The sequence below is a fragment of the Chiroxiphia lanceolata genome, chromosome Z, assembly GCF_009829145.1.
Source record: "Chiroxiphia lanceolata isolate bChiLan1 chromosome Z, bChiLan1.pri, whole genome shotgun sequence".
Lineage (NCBI taxonomy): Eukaryota > Metazoa > Chordata > Aves > Passeriformes > Pipridae > Chiroxiphia > Chiroxiphia lanceolata.
Window position 1 is genome coordinate 58,726,053 of NC_045671.1, and position 27,711 is coordinate 58,753,763.

The 27,711-nt window shown below is 39.0% G+C and overlaps 1 protein-coding gene across 6 annotated transcripts in view; it reads right to left on the reverse strand.

Annotated features, from left to right (window-relative positions):
• Positions 1 to 816: 816 nt before the first annotated feature.
• CEP120 (centrosomal protein 120) overlaps positions 817 to 27,711 on the reverse strand; it is a 64,288-nt gene continuing 37,393 nt past the window's right edge. For 5 of the 6 annotated variants that reach the window (XM_032676064.1, XM_032676065.1, XM_032676063.1 and 2 more), the window contains one exon: positions 25,434 to 27,680. In XM_032676064.1, coding sequence (XP_032531955.1) covers positions 27,440 to 27,680 — 241 coding nt within the window. In that variant the 3' untranslated portion in view covers positions 25,434 to 27,439. Of the gene's footprint in view, positions 966 to 1,639; positions 1,744 to 25,433; positions 27,681 to 27,711 lie in introns of those variants that run through there. The other variant, XR_004354611.1, reaches the window with a different exon arrangement.

A 27,711-nucleotide genomic window follows, 5' to 3' on the forward strand; every position in this document is an offset into this window, starting at 1 on the left:
GCCTGAATAAAGATTAAAAGCTGTGAGATGGAGCCCAGTGGGCAAAATTATTAGAGATGGACAAATTAGTTTGGATAGACTAGCACTGAAACAAAATATGTGCTCAAATCCTAGACTGAGCTGAAGCCAGTCCTTTACATTTAGCTGTGGGTATAACTGCTGTGAATATTCATATTCACAGCTTGGGTCCCTCTGTCCTGACCTCTAGAATGTGTGTACTGCTACAGCCATCCTTTCTCCCTGACATGGTGGCCCCATAGCAGGAGAAGGCTTCCTCCCTACAGGAGTTCAGCTCAGCAGACAGGCAGTTCTAGGACATGGACAAGGCAGCTCTTACTGCAGGATCTTGGGCTGGACTTCTCCCTGTAAAAATGTTGTTTTAGAGAGCCCTAAGAAAACCAACTGTCTGGATTTCTGCTAAACAGTGACCCAAGTATATCTCTCATTTTGCTGCTTCCGGTCTTTTGCTCCTTTCCTCTGCTCACACAGCTCTGCCATGCCCCAAGAGATGCCACTTCCAAGGCCCTCTCAGGAGATCCATCCATGCCTCTGCAGCTTGCTGCCTGAGGCAGAAAATTTACTTTCTTCTGGGTCAGGGTAAGGCAGAGCCAGGGCAGAGGAGAGTTGTGGTAAAGTATCACCAGCTTGTGACAATGTGAGGTGTCAAGAGCTTTTTACTGGCTAAAACAGCACATGCAGACTGCTTTGTGCTTGTCATTTGTCTATTTAAAGGACTTAAGCTATAATGGAAGGTTGAACTCTAAAACCTTTATTCACATACTCCCCTTTTCACCCAGAAGTGGAGGTGAGATGGCAAAGTGCTTCTGCTGACAGCAGCCCATGCATGACAGCCAGATTTCTTCACAAAAAACTTCAAAGTTCAGATGAAGTCTAGTTACTGGGAAAAGTCTAGCTGTATTTTGTGACCAAAAATGTTCAGACAGCTCATAGGGAAAGCATCAGACCTGTGAATATTTAGAAAATCAGAATACACCGTGGTCTGACTTTTGCATTTTTGCTGAAAGCTAGACTACTTTTTGTCTGTGGGCTCTACCGGTAGAGAAAAGATAGGATGGTACTACTTTTCATGCTCTTCTGGAAGATCATTTATATAATTCCGAGCTGGAAAATTTCGTTTAAAAGTCTGATTTTGTTGTTGAGTGACTGGAAAACATTCATTAATATTTTTGAAGATACTGGAGACAAGTACCATCAATTTGATTTTCAGATATTATGGATCTTTTGTGATAAAATTTAAAAATAAATAATGAAGCATCTCTTCCAGATTATTTAAACTGCAAAGGCAAATGTACCTGCTATATATTAAAACTGCCAGGCACCTAGGCATTACAGTGGATTTTTAATGTGTTTCATCAAAACACTTAAAGGCACTTTTTAAAATATATGACCCACTAAATAAAAAAACATAGGACGTAATCTTCAAGGCACACTGATTAATGCAAAATTGACTTGAGCAAATGCAGCTTATGGCCATAGTCCAGAAAGCTCTCTTGGTGCTAAAGAGTTTCATACAATAGTTTTCCATTTTCAAAATCACATCAATTTTTACTTACAACATTTTGAAAACAGGTACAGCAACTTTCAATCAACTGTCCAGCAATAATTTAAAATCTCTTACCATTAAATTGTAAAAGTTTGAGTCATGGGAAGAGGACAATGCTGTAGAGAACTGATTTCCTGACTGTCACCAACCCAGAGCTGTCAACTGCTGTGCAGTATTGCCTGTGTGGAGATAGAGATGGAGTAGACCAAATTATTCATGGTGAATAAGTTATGTGATTAATTTTTCTCTTTCTTTTTTTTTTTCCTGTGTTTCTGATTTCTTCAGATATCTTCTTGACAGATAGTCTCAAAATATTTATGGCAGTAAACCTCAGAGTAGGATTTGTGTGGAAATACCCATGTGTCAACAGATACTGAATGAATATATTACAGTGATCAAATCATATGAAAGGCTCTCTGCCTTGCCTATGAAGCAGCACCTTGGGGAATATCTCTGTAACTCTTTCCTGTCATTATTTCCTGTGTTAATACTTGAATGCTGGCAATTAGTAGCAGACACTCCACTGCCAGGTATAACACAAGCAAGTATAAACACTGCCTTTCTACCAAGAAAGATTTAAATTGAAAAAAACTTAGCCAGCATACAAATATCAGGAAAATACAGCTAAATATTTCCTGAATAATGCCTTCATGCAATAGGACAGTCACAATCTATGCACTCTGTGGCCGGTGCTGGGGCTTCAGCCTCAGCAGTGAAATCACCAGCATTTCTGCAGGCATGAGGCAAGATGGGGCTCAGCCAGGAGTGACAATTTGCTTCTGCTTTCCACTTGGGAAGGAAAAAATCAGGAAAAATTGACTGAAAATAGAAAAATATTGCGCCTGCTCTGTTTTGGCTGCAGTACCTTGTGATGATATTGGTGCAAGCTCTTCACAGAAACAATGTTTTTCTGCTTGCAAAGACAGCAAAAAAAGTCATTCAGCGTGTACACTACTCCTGATGCTCTTTGAAGGGGCCTTAAAATGGTAGAGGACTTTGAAGCGCAATTTTTCTCCACACCTAATCTCATGTTCTTCCTTGCCTTCGGAAGAAGTAGAAGACTGATGAAGGCATCCCTTTCACAGTTTCTAAGAGGTCACGGAGACCTGCTGGTAGAAAATGGAGATAGGCAACATGGAGGTGTTATTTGAGACACCTCACCCATAAATGGATCAAAATGCATTAAAGCTCTAATGAAAGCATTCACCACAATGAAAAACAGGAAATGAAAAGAGAAGTAAAGAGAATAAAAGTTCAGACAAAGTTTTTAGGGTTCCAGCATCAATATTCTTTTTATAAGACAAAGAAATTTTAGTCGTTTTTTATGAAGAGGAAAGCCTGTTTTATTGACTGATGAAAGCTTTATGATAGCTCTATGATCTAAATTGTTCCTAAACTTCTCCCTTCAGAGAGATGGCAGCCTGGGGAACTCACAGCCTCAAAGGCTAACAACATCATAGCCACCACCAGCCGTCTGAAAGAGGGATCATGGGCATAAGTGTGGCTGTATACCTGTACCAAACACATAGCATGGGAAAAGATATGGGCAGTGTGATGTTCAGCAGAACCTTTGCCAAACAGGTAATGGGATTCCACTCAGTAATGGGATTTCTGCAAGGCTGCCGTAGGGCTTGGTCCAGCAGCAGTCTGTTTACTGTGCAAGGAAAGAAACTTGTGTTTTCCTCATATTTTCTATGTGAGGAAAGACAGACAAGCTGGAGACAGGGCAGATGAACCCTTCTAAGACGAGGTCTGCAAAGGGGCTTAAAAATCATAGAATATCCTGAATTGGAAGGGACCCACAATGGATTAGCAAAATCCAGCTCTTGGTCCTACACAGGACAGCCCCAATAATCAACCACGTGCCTCAGAGCATTGTCCAAACACTTCCTGAATTTAACCAGGCTTGCTGCTGTAACCAGGCTTGCTGCCTCATATGGCTTCCCCTCAAGGCCCTTCACCATCTTCATAGGCTTTCTTTGGACACTCTATTTGCTTTATATCTTTCATATAAGTCCCACTCAAAACTGCACACAGAGGTGAGGCTGCCTCAGTGCAGAGCAGAGTGAGACAATCCCCTCCCTCGACTGGCTGGTGATGCTTTGCCTGATGCCCCCGAGGACACAGTTGTCCCTCCTGGCTGCCAGGGCACTGCTGACTCACATTTAACTTGCCATTGACCAGGATCCCCAGGTCTCTTTCTATGGCACTGCTTTCCAGCAGCTCATTCCCCAGTATGGACATATATCCAGGGCTTTCCCATACCAGGTGCAGAATCCAGTGCCTGTCATAAACTTCATCAGATTGGTGATTGTCCAGCCCTCTAATTTGTCAAAGTTTCTCTGCAGGGCCTCCCTGCCTACAAGGGAGTCTCCTCCCGATTTAGTATCATCTACAAAGTTACTTAGTATCCCTTCCAAATAATTTATGAAGGTGTTGAAGAGAACAGGGCCCAAGATGGAGCCCTGTGGAATCCCATCAGTGACAGGTCACCAGTCTGATATTACCCCACTCACTATTAGCCTCTGTGTTTGACCTGTGAGCCAATTGCTCACCCACCACACGATGTGTGTATCCAGCTGTGTGCTGGGCATTTCGTCCAGAAGGATCCTGTGAGAGAGAGTAACAAAAGCTTTACGGAAATCCAAAAGATTGCATGAACTGCTTCCCTTGATCAGCTAGGCGGGTTACCTTGTCATAAAAGGAAATCAGGTTTGACAAGTGGGACTTTCCACTCATGAAGCTGTGCTAGCTGTGACCAAGGACTGTGATTGTCTGTCAGGCATTTTTCAATACCTCCCAGAATAATCTTCTTTTAGTAGTCACTGAAATGAGACTGCAGTTACCAGGGTGAACCCTCTTGCTCTTCTAGAAACAGATAACACTATCCATGACCAAAGCAACATATATGCAGTTGGGGCTAATCAGAGCCACTGTCTTGTGAAATACAATCTGTGGCTATTTAAGCAATTTCCAGAATGTCTACCTTAAAACTGATGGAAATACATCATATACAAGCAATACATATGCTGGGATTGTAGCAGCCTACTGAGTTCCCATATATGGGGACCAAGAAAGCTTTAAAACCTAAACTTTAAATCTGTAATGAAAGATTGCCCTCACTAGGTCAGGTCTTTCAAAAAACATGCAGTAAGGACATTTTCTGCTTCACAGTGATTCACAGCTGCCTTTGGGGGTCACTGAAATAGACTGGAAGGACAATCCCGCACATCATAGCCCAAGTAGTGGGTGGGAACCAAGGGTCAGTCATCCCACCAAAACCCCTTTCTCAGCTGTGCTGGATCACAAGAGCTGAATACTGGAGTTGACACAGCAGCAACAAAGCTCCTCTTTGCACGCAACGTGTGGTTTAGATCCCCTCACTACCCCAGTACATGAACAATTCCAAGCAAATGACATGGAGGCTCCTACATGCCTTCAGAAAATGAGTGGGAGAGAGAAGATAGAAATGATATATTTTTCAGAATTTTTCCACGAGTAAGTCTCCAGTCTGTGGGAAATCATTAGGATGTTTTCTATGTATATGTGGTATGAGAATGAACACATCTTTCCTCACAATGAAAAGTTATTGCTTTTTGGTATTGTCATAGTAATAGACTGTCCTCCAATTTACCCCAGTAGTGTAAACTTTTCTTCTGCTGATTTGTGGATTCTTCTGGGTTTTGCACTTATGAAAAACTGGTAATGTTATGCATATTCTGTTCATTATTTTATACAGGGAGGTTAATGAGTGTGTGCAACATGATAACTATGGCAGAGGACCTCTGTGGGCTGTTGCCAGCTCAAACACCAGTTGATCCAGACCAAATAAAGTTGTTCTGTAGCATCTTGAAATATATGATGTACTTACTAAAAAAAAAAGATAAATTTCCCTGCAGAAGGGGTATGAGATTTCTGGGAGCCATCAAGCTGATGCCTGAAGAACAGCACAGAGGAAGACTGAAAACTTCAGGGCAACAGAGCATTTGGCTCTGAGGATTCAGCCACTGAGGGATAGTGCTTGCCTTCTCCATCTCCACCAAGCAGGATAGTGGTGGGCTTATGCTGCAAAAATAGGTCAGGTCTGCCTTTCTGCCTCTCTGCTGTACATGCACAGAAGCAGCCTCTTTGCCCTGCTTTTGGCTCCTCTGAATTCAGTGAAGAGAGTGGTCTGCAGCTAGCCGAGGGATAGCTTTTTCCCCAAGGCCTTTATTACTTTTCACTTTATAAACCAGTTTTCATTTCATTGAAGGGCCATAGACATGGATTAGAGACTCTGGTGCAGCTTGGTAAATGGATGGGATGGTTCTTATGCTCAAGATGCTGGTCTTGACACTGTCTCCAAACTTGGCTTGGATTGCTACTCAAACACCCTTATGTTCATTATTTCAATGAGGAAAAATGAGCTGGAAGTAGCTAAACTTATATAATGTTTTTCTTTCCTTTCCCTGCCCCCACTCTCTCCAAACCTTACATTCTTTTGTGTTGTTCAAGTTCCCCAGTGCTTTATATGAGGATTCAGGAGTCTGGTTCTCTGGAAACAATTGTTATGTCAGCTGACATTAACACAGCAAGCACTTTAACTATTTTTCCAACATATCCATCAAGTTCAATGGCCAAAACATTAATTCTCATTAAGCTTCAACAAAGTTTCTCATTTTCCTCTAATTCTGTCAACATACTGCCTCCATGCAAGACTGCTTTACAAATATATCAAGTCATTTAACTAAAAGGACTTAGGGAAGCTTTATTTTTAGTGACTTTATGCCTATATATTTATGAAGGTTCTAGGCCATTTATGACATAAATTTGAGCCCCTCCTGTCCTAAGTTAACAAAAACCATATATGCTTTAAATCAGCCAAAAAATATGAAATTATATATTGCTGTTACTAGTGTGGAAACTGGGCATAACCCTCTAGGATTATCAGAAAATACAGAGAAAAAAATAAAGATGAACTCAGTTGCTGAAACCTGGATCAAAAGTTTCTTGTTGCCTACAAGTATAGGCTTATTATATGAGCTATCCCTAAAGATTTATAAACCAGTTTCAGAAGTCACAATTTTGGTTACTTGCTCACTGGACAAAGGAAGATGTTGATTAAGGATATCGAATAAGGACATTGTTAAAGGAAGTATAAAGGACGGAGTATTTATTTTTTTTTTAGTCATTATTAAACAGTTACAGATACCTATCCCTTCATAATGAAGGGGAGCTACTCCAGTGTTTGAGAGTTCCAATGTTTAGACACAGAATTATAACCGGGCTGGTCTAAGGCCATAATATATATAAAAACCTATCCACTAATAAATAATTGATGTGCACTATAAGATATCACAGTTTCACCACAGGCAGAGGCCAACAAGTACTAATAATATCTCAGATTTTAGTATAACAATTGATGAATGTTCCCATTTTAGAACTATAATGCAGTAAATGTATTAAGCAGAGCCTGTGCTTTGTTTTTAAATGAAGCATGCAGCCCCATCCCACTTACCAAACCACATTTTCACCTTCAAATATCACCCAAAATATGTGCGTCAGAACTATGGTTGGGGGAAGTAAGATGCTGGTTGTGCCCCTGGAGAGAAGAATCATGCCAGATTGGCTCCCACGTCCTTTCTGGGTGTGCTGAAGATTTATAAAATAAATTCCCACCAGCATTAAGAGAAGTTAGTATAGGTAATTGACCTTGTAAATCAAGAATAGAATAGACCTTATAATGTATGATATTTTGAGGTATTTATCACTTTGCCGAGGCAGACAGGATTTGAGCATGTAAATCGTTATAATGGTAACAGTAATTCTACATCCCTGTGCCTGTGTGTGTCAGTGAGTGCCCCCAGAGCTGCAGGGAGGGTTTTCTCTCTGCACCCCCTCACACAGCCCTGGCACTGCTCAGACTGATGGTCCACAGAGACCAACACAAACAGGACAAAGCAGTACACCAAATTACATCCTCTTTTTTATTACTTCTTAAAGTGCACATCTAATTTTCTATGCCAAATTTTGATCTGCTCACTAGTTTTCTCTAGATTTCTTCCCAGTTCTGCAGGATTTTCTTTCCTAAGGAGAAGGCATATTTAGGTTATTCTCAGTTCAATCTCATATCATGATAGAAAAGTGACATGAGCCATGGCTGAATATATATTCAAAAAATTTCAAAACATTTGAAGTGGGATAAAATAAATAATCCTGAGGCAAATGACATGTTGAAGTCTCCAATTCTGCTAATATATTCCAGAAATACACAATGGCTTTAAGAATACATTGCACCCTTCAGATAATTGTTAATGCATGTAAGTGTTTTGCAGGAAAAACGACATTTTGTGTTATCTGCAAAAAGCCCTCTTGAGTGAGAGTCCATATCTCCAGGTATTTCTTTTAAAGGGGAACAGTTTAATAAAAATAACACAACTAGAAACCAAGAACATTAACTTTCACTTTGCCTAGCTACACGCTAGTACTTTTGCTGTAATTATAACACAGAGGTCATTCCAAAGGAATTACCAGCCTTCAAATGATATGAGACAATTATTCTCCAGGGAGTCGGACAAATTCGTAAGACAAATACAGTTGAAATTTCAGACATCAATCTCTTTTTTACCATAGCATGGGAACAAGGGAGCTGTGAAATGTAATTTTACCCTAAGGCCCAACAAATGATCACATTAAAATGATTTAAAAAAAAGACTTTACATCTATTATACCTTAGAAGCGAATGTAGTGTTAGATTTTTCTAAGGCTTCCTGTGAATAATAGTGTTTAATAGAATCTGTAAAAAACACTTTACAGATGCCTATGTTTTTCACTAGCCTATAGGTAGGCCAGCAGGGCAGTCACTCCATGTGCTGTGGTGCGGGTGGTGGATGCCCTGCTGGGGAGCACGTGGTGCCAGGAGCTGGCTCCCACTCCCCACACAACCTCCCAGCTGGGGGCTCAGTTTGGACCCTGCTACACAATCTCCTAGCTCGCACATACTTCTTGTGGTAGCTCTGTACAAGAGGGGGTTTCCCAGAGTGGCTGGTTTTAACGTGCCCAAGTATTCCATGAACTGGTGGAAGCTGAGCCAGTTTCATGAGCACCTGTGGCAAGAAGTTGTGCTGGATGGGAGCCTCATTTCCCTGGTACTGACAACTGCAAGTGGAAATTTTAAGGGAAAAACACACCTATCTCAAAAGCACTTTGAAGGGCTTTCAATGATCACCCCTTGTGAACCACAGGGGCACCCATTAACAGTGTGCACTGCTTGAGGGTGCAGGAGAGGTAATAAAACTCTGAAAGGTGGGAGCACTGCTTTCTATGCTTCAGTCCACCAGATTTACATCACTTCCAATGAGCTTTGTTTAACGAGAACCCTACATAGCTTGAGCCTATCTAGCAGAGAAATTGGTACCACTTCCAATATTTATGTGCAGAAAGCAGCAAACTCTCCTGTTCCTCCTTGCATGCAGTCACTCAACCTATCTTCTGCGTTTACATGGTGCCAGTCATGCCAGCATCGATTTGAGTGGACTACTTACGTCAGCTGAGCAGGATTTAGCCCAGTGTGTGCTGTAGTCAAAGTGCTGAAGTGGAAAATGGATATTAAGGAACTGCTCTTTGGCTACGGTTTGATTTACAGAAACCTATAACAGTCTCATTCTTCAGATAAGTGCATTTCTCCAACTGCTATTACTCAAGAAAACAGGCTCCTTAGAAATCTTTACAGCCGACACATTGCAATGTGACCTTGCACAACTTGGCAGTGCAGCTCTGCAAGTTTTTATTGTATTTAAATAGCACCATTAGTTTTATTCATATGTGGAAGTTAAACTTTAGCTTTGGTGATATTCCTGCATTGCACATGCATTGTGCTCATGTGTGGCCTGGTAGGTGCAGGGTTTATGAGGAGCAGAAGAGAGAAGAGGTGTGTGAGCGTGTAAGGAGTGTGCATATGATTATGCACATACATACATACACGAGTTTTTTCCCAAGGATGCATTCCTGTCCCTGTGACACTAATAACAGCTGCCTGAATGATCTTATTAGGCATAGCCTCTGCAAATATTTAGGTTTACTGACTGACTTCCATTGATTGTAAAAGAATGCTTCCCAAATGGGAACTGGCAAATTAATGAGAAATGCAAACACATCCTAGATTAAATGAGTGCAAAAGCAGAGTAGAACCTGTGTGGTTGATGAGGATGGTTGACTGTGGAGAGTTGAGCTGAGCTGCCCATGGTATTTTGGATTGGGAAAGTGGTCAGAACATCATGTTTCCATTTACCAGACAAAAACGTATCTTTCTATTCCCACAACAGTTTTCTAAGGTAAACTTTCCCAAGAGATAAGGTGAATTGTTAGGAAAAAAATAGAAAACTGGTACGATGACATGTCAGAGCTGCCATGCGATGTCTCAGCAGCAAACATTTTGTCCACCTTATTTTTGGGAACACTTTCAGTGCCTCAGAAAGTTCCCAGAAGAATAAAAAGTTATGAGTCCCTTATGCTACATAGTTTCCCAAGTTAGCTTTAAACTAACACGGTGTTGTATTATTAGACAGGCAAAAAGGAAGGTAGTAACACAAGACAGTAAAAAAACACAGAAATGTATATACATATTTCATACATACATATATCTTCTATTTGACTTAAACTACCCTTACCCCGTGACACAGGCGGCAAATTTTTCATTGTTTGCCTCTTGTCTGAATTTTATTTTAAGGGCACAGAAAGTCCAATTTGGTGCCAGTACACACAGTAGGCTCGAGGGCTGGGAACAAAGTTACTGCCTCTTGTCCATGAGAAGGATGAAAAATGAAAAGTGAATGTCACTGTATGGCAATGGCAGAATACATGGAGGCACATGACAGAGGTGTCACATGAGGCCAGGAGATGATAAAACAAACTTGTGTGAAGATTTCTGTGTACTAAATCCCAAACTAAATTGAACTAAAACTTCTTCTCACCATGTTCTCTTGTCCATGACAAAAAACCTGCAAGTTCTAAATAAAAAACTGTCATGCCTCTTTTCTGCTGATTGGGAGGGATATGGAGGAAATCTTTGCTCTTTACTCTTTCCATCTTTGTCTGATTGCTAAAGTATGTCTCTATCACTTTTGATGCATGTAATCCGGTTTCTTTATGACCATCACAAACTCTCCATTTTTTATATCACCTTTTACTCTATTCATATGAAATACTTGTTTGCCATGAGAGGGATTGGGGATGGGGAATGACCTAAAAGCACTGGAAACATCAGTCTTATGACAGTCAGAGTCACGTATGTCCATAAGGACTACAGAATTAAACAGAAAGCAAAGCAGTTTAAGCAAACTGATTTTATTTTTTATCTGATAGAAAAAGAGGAAAAACTGCAAAAAATAAATTGAAAGACTGTTTTCACTGTAAATCAGTACAAACAGATTCAAGAACTGCCGTACTTGGATTGAGAATGTATCTAACCCATAGTCAACCCAACAGTTTAATTTTCAAAACTTGGCTTTTAGTGTTGTAGGCATGAGATCAAGCCAAGATACACTGCCAATAAAAGGCTGGAGCTCAAAGCCAGTGTTGAATTACAGAGCCCAGAAGGTTTACGGAAGTATTTAGTGAAAATTGTTTGCAAATGGGTTTAGAAAAATTTTCTCCCTCTTGCTAGCTGCTTCAGGATCTGGCCCTGTCAGAATTGCTGAACCCTCCTCCCATCTGGCTGGGATACATAGGATCTGCATGTGGGCAGGCAGGATGCTTAGTGCCTAAACCCAAGTCCTCAGATTTAGCTTGAGAGTTTTTCTGAAAGATGTGCTTTAGCCAAGGAAAGTGTTCTCCAGCCAAAGGGGCTATTGGTCCCTATCCAAGCATAGCTGGATTAAACATAAAGCCCCCTGATATACAAAAATGAGGTTGCATGATATAATGGTCCCTTCTGAACCGAAATATTCCACCAAAACTGGAATATTTAGTGTTTTTTATTTTTTCTGTTTATCAGATGCACTGTTAAGTGGAATAGTTTGACAAGGAATAGGAGTAAACTATGAACACAGGATTTTGCCCTGAGCAAAGCAGATTTGTATTTGATTTCTCAGCTTTGATCTAGTATCTGATATCCATTTAAAAAAATTTCATGGGGCCTGCAGGAATTGTGCTAATCAATGGGCAGTAAATTTATGCTTTTAAACAGTTTTGTTGTCCCCATACCCAGAGCAGTCGTCACTTACGTCAGGACTTGCACAGGAGTGATTTTGGCACTACCTCTGTTCCAGGAGAGACTTGGAAGTAGGTTGCTATTGTTAAATGCATAATTCCAGGTCTTTTCAGAGTAGAAGAGAAATACGAATACTCAGCAAGATAAGCAGGGCGTAGAGGTCACAGGAAACATATTTGCATCTCATTGAGATGCACTTATTTCTATTCCCTTGGTCAGTGATACAGGCAAGTGCTTTTTAGTGAAACTAATTGTATTTGATTTGTAACACCATCTACTGATTCATGATTGCTGATTTATGGGTTTTGGTGGTTTTGTTTGTTTGGTTTGGGGTTTCATTTGGTTAGTTGATTTCTGTTTTGTTCTGTTTTGTGGTTGTTTTGTTGTTTTGTTTCGGTTTTTTTGTTTGTTTGTTTGGGGCTTTTTCACTTGGAATTTTTTGAGAGTTCTTGATTCTCTTTATATTCCCTGAGCTCATATATTTAATTTAAACTGGGGGAAATGCACTTTTCATAACCTACTCCTCCCCTCTAATGAAAGCCCCAAGTTTGGTCCTGTATTTAACATTTGAAAGAGCCCATTCACTCTGTCGTGAAGATTACCCGTGGATGAGGTACCTTCTGCCAAAAGTCCCCAAGGAATCTCTCATAAGTGCTGACATAACTCAGATCAAGGATTTTCTATGAGAATTTCTTAAAATAACTCTGGTGACTCTCTGAAATAATTCAGCTGGTTCAGGAGGTGTTGTGTATGGCTTATTTCTGTCCTCTGTATTTGTTCTGCTAGGACTGTTAAGCACCCATTTGTTTCTCAACATAATGTCCCTAGGGTCCAAATTAATAGTGTAGGACCTTGTACTAACAACAGTGCAATAGGGTTTCTAGGTTTTTCCTACTAAAAGACTGCTGGTCCTAGACATTCAAAATAAAGTCTTATTTGTCCCCTTGGAAAAGTACAGTGAGATGTGCTGCAAATACATACTCCCAGTATGAGTTTTTTCCTGAAATTCTCCTTATGGCACCAAATCAGCAAGGAGAGGCTAAAGTACAGATATTTGTACTACTTAAAGCACATGTAGATATTTTTACTTCTTAAACCAGACAAAGTTCTAACTAGGCTGGTAGCACTGAGCAATTAGTCTGGCATCTGTCATCAGCTTGACTTGCATTACTTTGAGGGATGTAAACCACTGAACACCTTGTTTCATTCTCAGCTTGGTATGCAAAACAGGTTGTGTAAATGATCTGGTTTTCACCCAAGGTGTCACCAAAGTATCTTTGGATTTTCCCACTGACTGCAATCTAAAGGGTCCTTGTAGGAACTCTAAGTATTTGGAGGGATGAGACATGAGCACTGGAGCTGTAGACTTCTGCTGCAGTCTGAGAAGTCATATGACCACTCAATCTCCATTGCTCTGTCACAAAAAGCTTACCCTCCTCTAACTCTGGGCAGGACAAAAAATACAACAGAGAGGAGCTGTACACTATCAGCACAAAGCAACAGTAGGAGGCTTTGACAGTGCTTAAGTACATCCTGGTGATCACTGTGTGGTGGCACTGGTCTTGCCATATTCCTCACCTCACCCATATGACACTTCAGCAGTAGGGTCAGCCCCTGCTCTGAGTTTTTAAGAAGATGCAAAGAAGTCAAAATTAATCACTTCCCTCTCCAGGAAACAGGTCCTTGCTGAAGAGGAAAAACTCAAGTCAAGATCACCCTTCCACATGAGTAATCAGTGCTGAGCTGAGCTCAGCTTAACTCTTAAGCTGAAACCTTTTAACCTAAGGAAGAATAAATGAGACTGTCCCAGCAACACTCCATCTGTTTAAAGCCAGCTCTGCACTTAAGTGCTTTCCTAAATAATGGGTCTTAAGGAGACTGATAATGGCTGAAAGAACCACTTGCTGATCAGATGCATGTTCTGCTAATGCAGTATTCTTCTCTCCTTGAAAAAAGGAATGTTTGTTATTAAATGAAAGTTATCAGTGATGGGCTGATCGGCTGCCTGCTGTTTTACACTGAAAAACACACTGCATGCTTACCTGCAGTACTGTTCTCTCTAATTGATTCTTTCCTAAAGGTATTTCCCACTACTCCACCTCCTTCCTTTGCTCTGATTAACAATCATAGCATGATCTCATCAGGCCTCGACAAGTATTGATGGGCCATAGTATCATGAGGCTAATAAAGTGTGTTACCCAGTATTTTCTGGTGACACATAAAAACTCCCTTATGAAAGACGCAGAAGACAGAATAAAATATAAATGCTGTTTTAGTAACAGCAGAGTACTGTGGACTACACAGTACTGGGCAGAAGCACGCTATTTAATGGAGTTCTACAGGGCAACATCGCTCAAGCGCGTGGTGGGGGGAGGCAGGGGAGAGGGTAATGGGGGCCCTGGGACTGGGGACTCCACTGTGATGCAGCCATGGCAGAGGGAATGAGATCGGGCAGGACCCAGAGGACTTTGTGGGAAAGCAAAACCCCCAGGCACCCTCCCTGTCTGCTGCCTCAGAGCAAAGTCCTCTGAGATGAGCAGACCTCTGCCATGCTGTGTGCACTGCCTCCACTTGCTGTTGCTGTTTTCTTTTCCATATTACCTCCACGTTGCCCTGTTCATACAAGAACATTAGTAGAGCACAGTATTAAACATTTGCCGTGTAAGTCCATTCGTTTAAAAAGGATAGGTGGAAACATACATCAGGAATTTTGTTCAATTAACCTCCCTCTTATTTACAGGTATTCCCTGAGCATATGTCAAAAATTAAACAATAAGGGTTAAAAAGGTTAAATGATTTTCCCCTCTCTGCCACTTTACGACACAAATATCAAGCCCAGCAAAGCTGCATGCTATGAAGACAACAGCGTCAGTTCAAGACCAGAGCAAAGCCTCGTTCTCAGCTTTGCAATTATCTGCTGACCCCTCTGGATTCTCAGCTGCACTGGGGCTCATGGATGCTGGTCTTCACCATGGGGAAGGGTGATGGGAGAGATCCCCAAGACTGCATGAGCACCTGCCATCTCTGCAGACTGTGCTTGGGGGTGATGTGCTCATGGAGCCCTGGGGGAAACTGGGTTGAACTCCTCTCCCCACATCCCCACTTCAGGATGAGCCTCACAGCTCCCTCTTTCAGGTAACCCTCAGACTCTCCACTCCCTTGATTTACCCGTGAAATGATGGTTCCTCATTTTTAAAAAAGTGCAGATCCTGAAATTTCCATTGCTGAGTGCAAGAGAGAGGACAGTCACAAGTTTAGCAATTTGGTGGCTCTCTGGGGCCATTCTTGTAATGGAAGAAAAGAGAAAGAAAAAAAATCCAACACGAGGTACAGCAACAAAGAAAATCCCTTTTTGATCTATCAAGCCCTCTTTCCCCAGCCTCTGTGAATGCCTCACCTCCTGCACAGTCTCTGAATATAAACTTTGCTCAGCACACTCAGGGTAATCTTTTCACATCATAAAACTTATAATCCTCTTAAAGTGGTTTCGTAGGGTTTGAGGTATGATGCACTTATCAAACAACTGAAACAAATAAATCAGGTTATTTAGGCTGTGGTCAGTGTGTGTAGCTCTGTGTACGCAGGGAGGAAGCCAGTGCCATACCAGCATTTGTATACATTAGCAACAAAGCTGTCTGTGACAAGCTGTCCTCTGCACAACTAAATATTTAGTTGCATATCATAAGTAACTTCTTAAGCGATTAAAGAGAGAGGGTGCTCTCTGTCCGTGCTGGCGCAGGGAGCCTGGGCTCCAGGGCGAGGAGCTTGACAGGCTGGGGAGGAAAGCCCTCAGGGTGGCCCTGTGGATGCAGGAAGGGAGGGTGCCCTTGGCAGTCTTTAGGCACACATTCTGCAGGACCCCGGGACTAGATGTGGCAGCTCTGCCACCTGGGGACAACCCCGACTCTGGCCAAGGGTGCATACCTCTGTCACTCTTCTCTGCTCAGAAACTGGCTCCAACCAGGCTCCATGTGGATTTCTTGCATATTTGTACAGAGTTGTAGTTTTAAAATATTTCTTCCTGGCTTTTATTGGTGTTAGAGCAAAGGGGGTTTTTTTAACTGTGCCTGTATTTATGGATTCCCAGGGTTGCATATTTTTTGCATGTGCAAAATTAAACTAATAAAGCAACTTCATATTGAAGAAGTATAGACTATATGCATCCTGTTCAACATAAAGACATTGTTAGTAAATTCAAAATCGATTAGCTTGTAAAATTTAACTTTGAACAACAGCTAGCTAGAAAAGCCATCCTAAACTTGCTCCTGGTATGTTTTCCTGTGTGTACAATAAATGCTTTCTTCAGATGGTTCAAACACCATCACAACAGCACTCACTTAAGATGTTGTGATTGTTGGGATGTAGATACATGCTTAATAGAATATCTTGAATTTGATATTTCATCTAGAAAAACAGAAAAGAAAATCAGTCTGCTTTAGGAACATGGATTAAATTTTTGCATGAAGAGATCCCTCCTTCTCCTGCTGCCTTCTGCCCCTTCTGCTCTCCAGAAGATATTTCAGCTTTTCCTTACTCTGAATGGGGAAACTCCAGAGGTAATTTAAACTATTTTTAAGATTATTGAAGTAATTTCTGTTTCAGTTTGTGCAGGCAAAGGGCAGACCAGGATCAGACCATCATCCAAAGAGGATGAAGTTTGGAGGGGTCTGATGGTGGCAGTGTCCAGCACTCCACAGCACCTGACACATCATCTTGTCTCCCAGCTGCCCCTTGCCATCCCTCATGTGCCTTGGCCACAAGGAATGACCCAGCTGTGCCAGGGCTGTCCTGGGCACCTGGGGTGCACTGTGCAAGAGCAAGTGTGGGGTTTGGGCAGCAGCTCCCATGGGGAGAGCATGGACTCAGCCCTCCCTATATCTTCTAGAGATGTTTGTTTACACTCAGATACTTGAAATACAAAATGCTTTCAGCTACCAAAAAAAAAATGAGAGGAGTTTGCTCTGGTGTTGATGGCATGGAGGAACTTTCAAGACCTTACTTCCACAAAACTCTTCCCAGAAATATTGTTACTTGCATCTGGGGGAGCAGCAGGAGAAAGACAGTAGGATCATCATCTTCTTTTCTAGTACATGTTGGGTTAATAAGAAAATTAAAGCTCAAATAAATATTCACCTGAAAATAATTTCAGTCTGTCATAAAAATAATCTACATTTATAAGTTATCTAAAGTAAAGTGAGTCGTATAGCCTCCAGCAGCTCTGAAACCATCATGAATTATTGAATAAGTAATCTTTTTTTTTTATCGTTATTGACATAATAAATATATTTGCTTGAAAACATCCGGAGCTGCATAGGCATAGAAGTATTTATGAGCCTGTGCTCTTTATGGCACTGTTTTACTGGGTGCTGTCAACTGTGGAGGGGAAACAGAGACAGAAAGGTTTCACCTCTGATATTCTTGTCAGGAGATACAGTGCTTCAGTCAAGTGCATCTCTACAGGCCCTCATCTTCATGAGCCACAAAATAAATAAATAAAAAATTAGGTGCAAATGGTATGACTCATTTGCTATTTCTTTGATGGTTAATTCTTTAACTACTAACACATTTCTTTTCCTGCAAAATCAAATAATACTGCTAGAGTAACAGCATCTTAAATTAACATTAGTTTGATAACAGAGAGAGCTTAAATTAACATTAATTTGGTAACCAAGAGCAGGCTTTAAATTGCACCAGATCAGCTCTGGAAGCAATGAAAAATTATAGAGTTTGGGGCCTAAAATCCCTTTCAGAATGAAGGATATATGTCAGGCAGATTTGAAAACCTTTGCATGCAACACCTAGGGAGAGAGATGGTGACTGCAGCCACAGCAGAAGCTGCCATTGTGAAAGACAGTTTGCCAAGCATTGCGTAGGATGTCCTGTGTCACAGAATGCATTTCCACTGAGGAACAGCTGCTGGAACACTGAAATGAAAGGTAAAAAGTACCACCGTGGGAATTGCTGTGTGCAAGAGTGTGCCTACACAACAATTGAATCAGTCCAGGCTATGCACATTTGTAGTTGGGATGTTTTGGCTAAACCCTGTCCTGGCATCTGATGGGTGCTTGGGCAACCCTGTAGCCAAACAGTGACATCTGGGACACTTTAGGCTCTCCTCTGTAACACTCGAGGGTGCAAAGTGGTTGTGGGGAAAAAAGTTGCCTCTGCAGTAAAAGCTGCATCATATTTTTTGCCTGTCTCCCTTAGGCAGTAAATGTATCATCAGTGGCTCTTCAGTTTTCCACAGTAAAAAAAATAGCAATTACTAGTCATGAAATCACGGGAGTGCTTGCTGTAAGTGAGACACCCCCCCCCCCAGCAGCATATTTTAAAAAGTGTTTCTCCCTGGAATGCAAGCCCAGACAAAGATTTAGCCTGTTCTTTTGTAATTTAAGTCTGGTAAAGCAACATGTTATACCTTGAACAATCACAACAAATCAGTCTTTATTCAAGTGTGAAAATTAAGGCATAAATTGCTGTCTGCTTAGCTCTCAAAACAATGTCACATTATAAGAAATGTGATATTTTGAAGAGAAACAGGAAAAAATTTATCAAAGTTTTTGTTACTGTTGCATTATCCTCCCGCTTGATCTACTGGCTATAGATACTTGGTGTCTGCTTAAGTGCTTTCCATTCTTCCCATAAGCAAATTCTGGTTGAAGACTATATATCATTTTCCTCTTGATCACTGCTAGTCTCAGTACCTCATTACAGCAGACCACTTTTTGAAACTGAGCTATAGCCCAGATAAATGATTGTATAAAGTTTTAAATAAACATACAACATCTATGTTATGTTGTTTCACAGGGATGATTTATAGTCATTTTCTTCATCCAGTCCTGAGCTCTGGACATAAAAGACACTGAGCTCTCTGCTGTTTATCCAAGCTAAATCCTCTGTTTGTTCTGCATAAGCGTTCTTGATTCTTTAATATATTGCAGGCTTTAGCTTCAGGTTTATTCCCTCTGGGATGGTGGAATTAGATACATTAACTGACAAAGATAAGGTACGTACATTGTAGCTTAATAGCCATTAAAATAGATACTGTGATAATAAAAATGGAGTTAGAAAAGGGAGTCAAGGTTGTGACATTTTAAAAATATGTATTTATACGACTTAGATGAATAAATGCGGGATTTAAGAAATCTCTATGAGGAAACCCCCAAATGATGGCGGAATTTTGTTTGGTTGGGTTTTTTTGTTTGCTTGTTGTTGCTGCTTTTTCTAAGGAAAAGAGAATTAGAAATGGAAGATACTGTGAACCAGGTTACATGTTGCCTCTTGTGTCCCCAGAGAGAATTTTGTTTCTTACTAAAATGTACCCTATGTAATCTGGCTTCCAAGCCATTGAAATACTGCTCTACGCTCTGAGAAAATGAGGATAGCACTGTGAGATAAGGCAAGTTTCTCTGCCTTAAAAAAACCCCAACCAAAAACCCATGTCGACTCTGTTTACTATGTTTCTTCCTTCATCAGCATGTTTAAAAATATATATATATATATGTTTAAACTGCATAGGGAAGTCTATTTACTTCATACTGCTATTCTTCATTGCAGCCCTTGTTCCGCTGTTAAAAAAGTAGACAACATTAAATACCTGCTTTCTCTTCTTTTGTGAGCTTAAATAGAACAAATTTTAAGCTAAGCCCGCTAAAATTTGCTTTGTAGTTTGGCTCAGTATTCATTCTTAATTTTTTTGTGTAAAAAAAGTGTTAGCATTTAAATATCTAATGCCTACAACAAGGGAAAGATTTGGAGAATTATAGTCTTTAATGTGACATACTCTAAATAATCTCTTACCATGGTATAAAAGTTAAGCTAAGATTTTAAAGGCCCTAAATGGACTTTCATTTTTTTCTAAGTCAGGATTAACTAGTGTGTAAGTAACAGACTAGGCACTTTCACTGCCAAAAATTATCTAACTAAAAGTTTGAATCTGGCAGTATAAACAGCAGCCCTGCCTGTACTCATACAAGCTTGTTATTTTGTGGTACACAAGTTAGCATGTTGTCCATGCTCTGTAACAGATTGCATTCCATAAAGCATAAAATGCATTTTTATCTGAAACTTGAGTGGTAAAACAAGCAGCAATCAAAATAAACACATGAGCAAGCTTTTCTATTTCTTTCTTTCTTTCTTTCTACTTTTTTTTTCTGTGTTGTTATTCTACAAGCATTTATTTTAGCTAAGATACTTCACTTTATAGTGGCAGGATACATCCAGGAATAATGGTGCAGATGATGTGAATGGCTTAATTCAATGAGCAAAAAAGAAAATTCACTAAAATCCTCAGGTCTTTCTGAAAGATTGCTTGAGTAAGAATAAAAATTATCTTAAAAAAAGCAAACAAACACTTTCTGTAGATGCTACTTTTCAAAAAAAGATTATTAGATCAAGATTGCTTTCAATACAAAGTATATAAAGTAGCGCATTTCTCTGCATGTTTAAGTACCAAACTTTTTTATTATTTATTGTAAACAAAGCACTTCAATTTATTTGTTTGCTGGGGAAATCTGCTATTCTCATCATCATGTGTATATGTGATAACAGGAAAAAAAAAATAGAAGGGCTAAAGTCTGCTATAGCAAAAAACCCGGAGATTTCTTGTTATCCAGGGAAAGGCTTAGGTTTTGTGAGCAGCAGCAATAGCCTTTTGCTTGTGAGGGCAAGTGCAGGGATGCAAAGTTGCCTCCTTCACTTTTCAATGCCCTCTGTGTCCCAGCGTCCCTGAGTTTTTGTACTGACCTCCAGACCTGGATGGAGAATTGTGACCAGCTCATGGGCACAGTCATGTTTGGCACGTGGGTGCAGGCACCCTGCTTGGCAGAGGCCAGTGGGTTTCACATCATCTGAGAGTTACTTTGATAAGAGTTGGCCTCCCCCCACCTTCCAGACTCATTTCCAACAGTATCTGTAATGTTTGTTAGGATAATAGGGATTTGCTTTTATTAGTATTTCAATACTAATAAGTCATGAAATGATTTTCCTATAAAAGTTTTCACTAAACCCCTTGTAATTACTTATTTACTCAATAGACGGCATATGGCAAAAAATGGTTGACCTTTTCTTTTCCATACAGCTGTAATAACCAAGAATTAACTAGATATTCATCAAAGCATCAGTATAATGAGGAATCACCTTCATCTTGCCAAGAGAGGAACAAGAATAAGTAGTATTGTCCCATACTACAAAAAGTCTTGTTTGGGGCAGGCCCAAGATTTTAGATACATTGCCTTTTTTCCTGCCCTCACTGAAGGACTTTATTTAATTAATCTCTTAACAAGATTAACCTAGCCTTTCTTGGAAGGCTGCAGCTTAGACTCTCTTAACTTCCCTAGAAATTAGAGTTATACATAAGGATTGAAGTATTTTTTTGTTCTTTTGTAAAGCTTTCAGATGAATTGGCAATTAGCCAGAGGAATGAAATATTGATTTATCTACTATAAAAGAGCAAAGTAAATAGCTTGTACTCATTTGCTGAAGAATCTATCTACCCCTTTTAGGGCATTAAGACAACTGCAACCAGCACAGATTGCGAACAGCAGTTTGCAAACCAGTTACACAGAAAAGCTTTTCCCACATTATTCTCATTTTGCTGATAGGAAGGAAAGGCCTAGAGCCCTGCTCAAGATCACTCAACACCCCTACAACCAAGATGGGCAGAGAAGCCATAGACTTTGTGTCCAACCCTCAGCCTACCAGTGGGATCACCTTCATGAGAGATACAGGAGAGATTTTGCTATGTTGCAGAAAGTACTGCAACACAAGCTATTGGCCAGAATGGCAAAGCATTGCTTTTCCCTTACACAGTGTTTGAGATAAGGCCTTTTAAAACGTCCTCCTGCTCAGCCTACCTATTTCTACTCAGGCTTTTACAAGCCATCTGCACTGATGATGATATAAGTAAATGAAATGGGATCAGTAACATAAAAACTTCTATTCTCAGGTAAAACTTTAGGATGGTTTTTAAGATGTGCTGTCTATATGCAATAAGACAATACAGCCGGGGAATCAAAAAAAAAAAAAAAGCCCACCTGCTCTGCAAGATGTTGGGACAGGTAAAACTCACTTTAGAGACACATAATCATGTTGCTGTGCAAATAGCACTGCCCTCTCATGGGCATACACCTAACAATTCCTTAGGGTTCTGGTGTGTTCTTTCTTGCTTTTGACATTCTAATTTATTTTGGATTATTAGCCCCATTCATTCAGTCCAATTTCATTATTGTCAGAAGAGACAGGATAAACCAGTAAGTTAGGGTATTTAAAACATCACTGTGTCCATATTTGTAAAAATTGCAGTAAAAACCATTATTGTTATAGAAGCATCAAAAACATTATCTAGGCCAAACAGAACCTATGCATCACCTGGAGCAGCAGGTAGGCTCTATGGTTTACACCAAATATGCATTGGTACTCATGAAAGCACACCCACAGTGTTGGCTCTAAGAACAAACTACTAACTAAATTGTCTTATTTATTTGGATGAGAAGCATCATGTCGACTTCATGTCTGACACAAATGGGACTCAACCTTCGCTGCTTGCACGGCTAATTATAAAGCAAATAGTAGCTCATGGTACTCTTCAGCCCTGATCTGGATGACCTATTGTATTACCGTATTAATCTTGTTGCCAAAAATAGCCTTTTCAGGCAAACATACTGATGGTTTGGTGTCAAGGAACATCTCTTAACATGAGATCAATAAAATTATTTTCTGTACCTCCAGATGTGAAATGCAAAACATAAAAATACCCTCACTTTATGTTAAACTATTAAGCAAATACAAAAAATGTTGTAACTTACCACTACCTCTTAAGCCTAAATTTTACAGAAAAAGTATTAGTTTGGTTGCCTGCTCAACTCAAAACCAAGTAATTTAATCTTGCTGCCCTATTTGCATTTGCATTTGTAAAAAAACCCCATAAGATTGTGATAGTAAATCATAATTTTCAAATGTTCACAGTTTTTTTCGTACAGCTATGAGCAATGTATGATAACTGCTGAAACAGTACTGGGCTGTGGACTATCCAACTAGACTCCATCTCTTCCAGTAAACCCACCCTAAATTTTGATGTCATATTTTCTTGTCAATGCAGTTATGTCTCAGCAACTGCATTAAAACCTTTTGCTCAAATAGTCAGTAACACTAAACACCTCCCTAACCATCTACTCTCTACGTATGTTGTTAGAAAGAAACTTTTTTGTAGCAACACATACATCTCTTAAAATGCTGTTGAGCTACCACAAGTATTTCGCTTGGAAAAAAAGAGTACTGGTTTACAGAGTAAGAGACCTCACTTTTCCAGAAGCATTATTAATGGGGACTATTTCAGTCTTCAGTGACAGGGAATGACAGGCTGTAGCATTTCTTCAAGTTAAGAATAGAAAATAACTGTACTTGCAAGAATTCAATTACTCTGCATTAAAGCTGCCATGGGGTTACTGTACATTTATACATCAGAAAGTCAGTAAATTATTTTTCTATAAATTAGTCCCTCAAAGATGATTTTTTTTTCCTTTCTGTTCTGAATGCCAAACTCCTGACTGCTTCTCTACCACAGAGACTTCATATCTGGATAGCCAACATCTGTAAAAACATTTCTAATGAAAACACTACTAATACAACCCCCTGGAGAAACAAATGAAATGAGATCTAAGTATGCAGCCGCTTTTCTACAGCTCTGTCTTTAACAATAGTGAGACTAGTGCTTCCCATCCAAGCCTTGACACAGGTCATGATCATTTAGGCACAGTAGTAGCAAAATAAATAATTGTGTAAATATGTATTAACTGGCATAAATACTTCAGTAGCACTTAGAAGATATGATAAAGGACTTCTGTTTTTAGTTGTGCATTAAGGTTTATCTTGGTGGATGGAGGGAGAAGCATTTAAACTGCAGTGAATGAGAACTACAGATTGAACACTTAAAAGCTCAGTGCCAGATATAACAATGCTTCTTGTACGCAACAGCAGTGTTGAAAGTGTATTAGTGTTAAAAGTATCGGATCACTGCTAAGATATTATAGAAACAGTGGTTATAGATTCACTCCAAAAGAACAATGTACTGTAAAGATCCATAGCGTAACTATATACTTAAATAATTCAGATTCAAAGTAAAACAATGCCACCTTATTTTCAAAATGATTTGTCTTTTTTTTCCATAACACATTCCACTGCTTTAAGATACAAATCAGAATTTAGACACAATTTTCTGTTAAACAACCTAACAATTATCAAGGGAAAAAGGTCTGTTTCAAGGGTTCTCAAAATCTCAGCTAATGCTCCATATCAAGATGTACAAACAGACTATATCCAGGGTTTCCTGCCTTACATTTAAACCTCTAATAAGTAATTTGAGGCAATTCTTTGGTAGCAAAGATTAGTAATAGCAAATCCCCAGCACTGGCAGAAAAATTAGTACATATCAACTCAGGAGGGGATCCTCTGTCTGAAGATTATCAAGAAAAAACAACAGTATTTCTAAATGTCCTCACTTTCAGGTGGACTAATGCTTTTCCTCTGAAAGATTGATTATATCCTGTATTTGTCCAATCCAAAGTTTCTTTATTCCAAGTGAACTGTGAGTTCTGGGCCCAAATCCTAAGGCAGATGAAGGCTGGAAATGATTTGACATGGAATTGTCACCCCACTCCCCCACTCTCTCCCATTTGGGTTCACAGAAACATACTGGTAAGAGTACTTGTATTGAAATAATTCCATCAACTTCCCTAGTGAAATCTGGGCACAATAATATCAATAGGATTTGCCAGAATTCTAGGAGGGTCTATCTGCTGCTCCTCTTCCCACCACATTTTCTCCAGTGTATGGAACCAGGACTGAACCTGTAAACACAGGTCTCATTTCCAGCAGTTTTTTTTATGCTGGGTAAATTGAGTTCCTTACCTCATGCATCTGTTTCAAATGACATTTCTTTGGCAAAGAAGAGAAATTAAGGTAAAAATCTTAAGATATTTTAAAATGGTATTTGGTCTCTCCACTGAATAACTATAACCTTTAAAATGGCTTTGAGATAATAAAAAAAGCAAATGGAACCCAACATAAAAATTTTCTTTAAAGAAGAGTAATATTGAGCTCATGTTTGAGCTCATATGATCCATATCTACTACAAATATGTATCTTATTTCTGGAGTACTTCAGTCTAAAGTATATAGACAAATTGTGCTGGAAAAAATTAAATTGAAATATCAAGCTTAGAATATCCTCACTCTAATACATTTCCACATTCTAACACAAACAACGAACACTAAGAGTAAGGACTTTATAACAAAACAAAAATGTTAAATAAATTTTATGCTAAGTAAGTTTTTTTAATAATCACAAAACTCATGCTTTACACATTGATCTTTCATACGGCTAAGTGGAGCCAAATAGCTCAAATTATCAGATTTATAAATGATTTTCAAAAATAAGTATTCTATGATTTATTTTTACACAATACTTTGATTTACTAGAGAGAAAACTCACCCAACTTCCTTTTTAAAAACCAACACCAACATGACTTTTTTTTTTTACATGACACAGAGGTGAAATTAACTTTGATCACCAGTTTCATTATTTTATGGATTCAAGCACTAAAGACTGTCATATTATTTGAAATTGTAAACAAAATTTTTCATTCAAGTACATAGTTAAAAAATAAATACAAAGTCCTTAATATATACTTATAAATCAAAATTTATTTAATAAAATAATACACTCGAAAAGTCATAGAACACCAGTCCAAAAAAAATGACCAGCTATGAAATTTAGTCAACACTGTCTTTGCAATATTTAAGTCTCAGGCACCCTCCAGTGTTTGGAAAAGAAACTACACAAGTGCACAAGCATTTGAATAAAAACAGCACAAACAAGTTTTTCTGTCAAGACAGAAGCTTCCTGGGTCATTTACAGTAATTGCATATAATCATGCATCAGTGATATGACACAGCCATGATGAAAAAAATATTGTAAAATTATATTTCGTGGATCTCTATGGGATTTAAGGAGGTGATATTTTCTTAGTTAGTGGAGAGGGATCTCTTTAAGTACACTACTTTGAAAAATACAGTAAAGTGTGCAAAGTATTACAAAAGCATTTCTTACAAAGTCTGGTATTGATAAGTATTCAAGTATTCCTCAGTTAATAAGATCTCCATTTTTTTTTACAGCTTGTTTTTAACTTTTCTAAAGAGTCTAAATTAATAGTTTATTTAAACAGGAGATACATCCATGGTAAAGAGGAGGAAAACCAATGCATTTAGAGGTAAAGCCAGATAAGATACACCCCTCCCCCCATTTTATAATTAATACAAAATTAATTTGTATATTTTGTATTAATTATAACTTTTATAATTAATACAAATTAATACAATTTATAATTAATACAAAACAGGAAGGTCAAATGTATTCAACCATATCTATGAAACTTCACTGATTTTATGTAAAAAACCCAAACCAATAATTTTTTCATTGGTATCTTTGTTCACTTTAAAGACAATTTTTGTACTTGACATTCAAATGGAAACACTTGTGAGTACAGGACAGACAAAAATGCCTATTGAAAGGACAGCGTTGTAAGTTAATGTCAGGTAGATCCCCACAAATATGACAGAAACAGAATGAAGGTTGGAAACCAAAACTTTTTCAGTTGCGATTATGCGCAAACTAACATTAATTGTGGATTTCTGTTCTGCATCCTGTTCATACTTCCACAGTCAAACAAAGTTTTATTTACAATTTAAGTGGCAATGAGATAACATGCTTTGAAATACACGTTAAGTAACTTCAAAGTGGTTACATCTTGATTGAAAAAAACCAGCTTTACTTAAACCAAGAGCTTTTTATGTTTGTGTTCAGGATTTAAAGCATATAAATTCACTGAATTGTTGCTTCAATTTATTTTCCTCATTAGGGATCAATGTAAGAATGCATATACACTTCTGAATATGGTCTTTACTCTCCTGGGTTCACCCTGGATTCACCCTTACTGGTCCATGTGCAAAACTCCCAGGGCAACCAAGGGATTTTACCTGTACAATCAGGCTAGTTAATAACTGGTTCAGCTTCAGTTCCATAAGGTTTGATTCCCCCTCACACATACACACTCAAAACCTCGTCTCCTGTTTACTACAGAACTTAGTTGTGTTACCTACAGTTAGAGAAGCCAAAATTGATTACCTTGTCATTTAGTCAAAAAAGTAACATTTGGTCAATGCTGCAATTCAGTTCAGAATTAAGAGCTTTGTCAGGAAAAGCAGCTGATGTCACTTTTCCCTAGTACAGCTGAAGAGATATATTTAAAAATTGAAAGAAATAACGACAACATTGACCAAAAACCTCTTAGAATGAATATTAAAAATATTACAAATAAACCTAGTCAGAGTTATGCAAAAAGAGGTAGTAAACATTTCAGAAGAAAGTACACAAGATAAATATATTTACACACACACACACATATATATACATACATATGAGTACAAAAACATTATAAACCAGTCATTGCCATCATAAAACTTACAACTGTGCTTAACTTGACATGTTGCAAATATTTACACTGACTTCAAAGAGAGCTGGCTATAGTGTGCAAAACAAAGCACGACATCACATATTTTGCAAAGTCGTATAGGGTTATAGAAATCACTCTATTCAGATTTTGGCTCTTTTTAACAGCTTCTTGTACACGTTTAAATAGTGATGTTCCTTTTTGCAATAGCTTCTCTGATTTGACGATCAAGTTCACTCACAATATGATCCTCATGGTTATAGACTCCTGTTCTCAGCAGGGTATCCCTCTCTTCTATCAGACGAGAGAGGTAATCATCTGTGTTCTCATTTAGTTTTCTACAATGAAGACCATCCACTCTACCAGCAGAATTATCTTTAGCATCTTGCAATTGCTTTCTCTCTTCTTCTTGTTGCTTTAGCCTGGTGTTGATAAAATAGAAAGAATCAGACA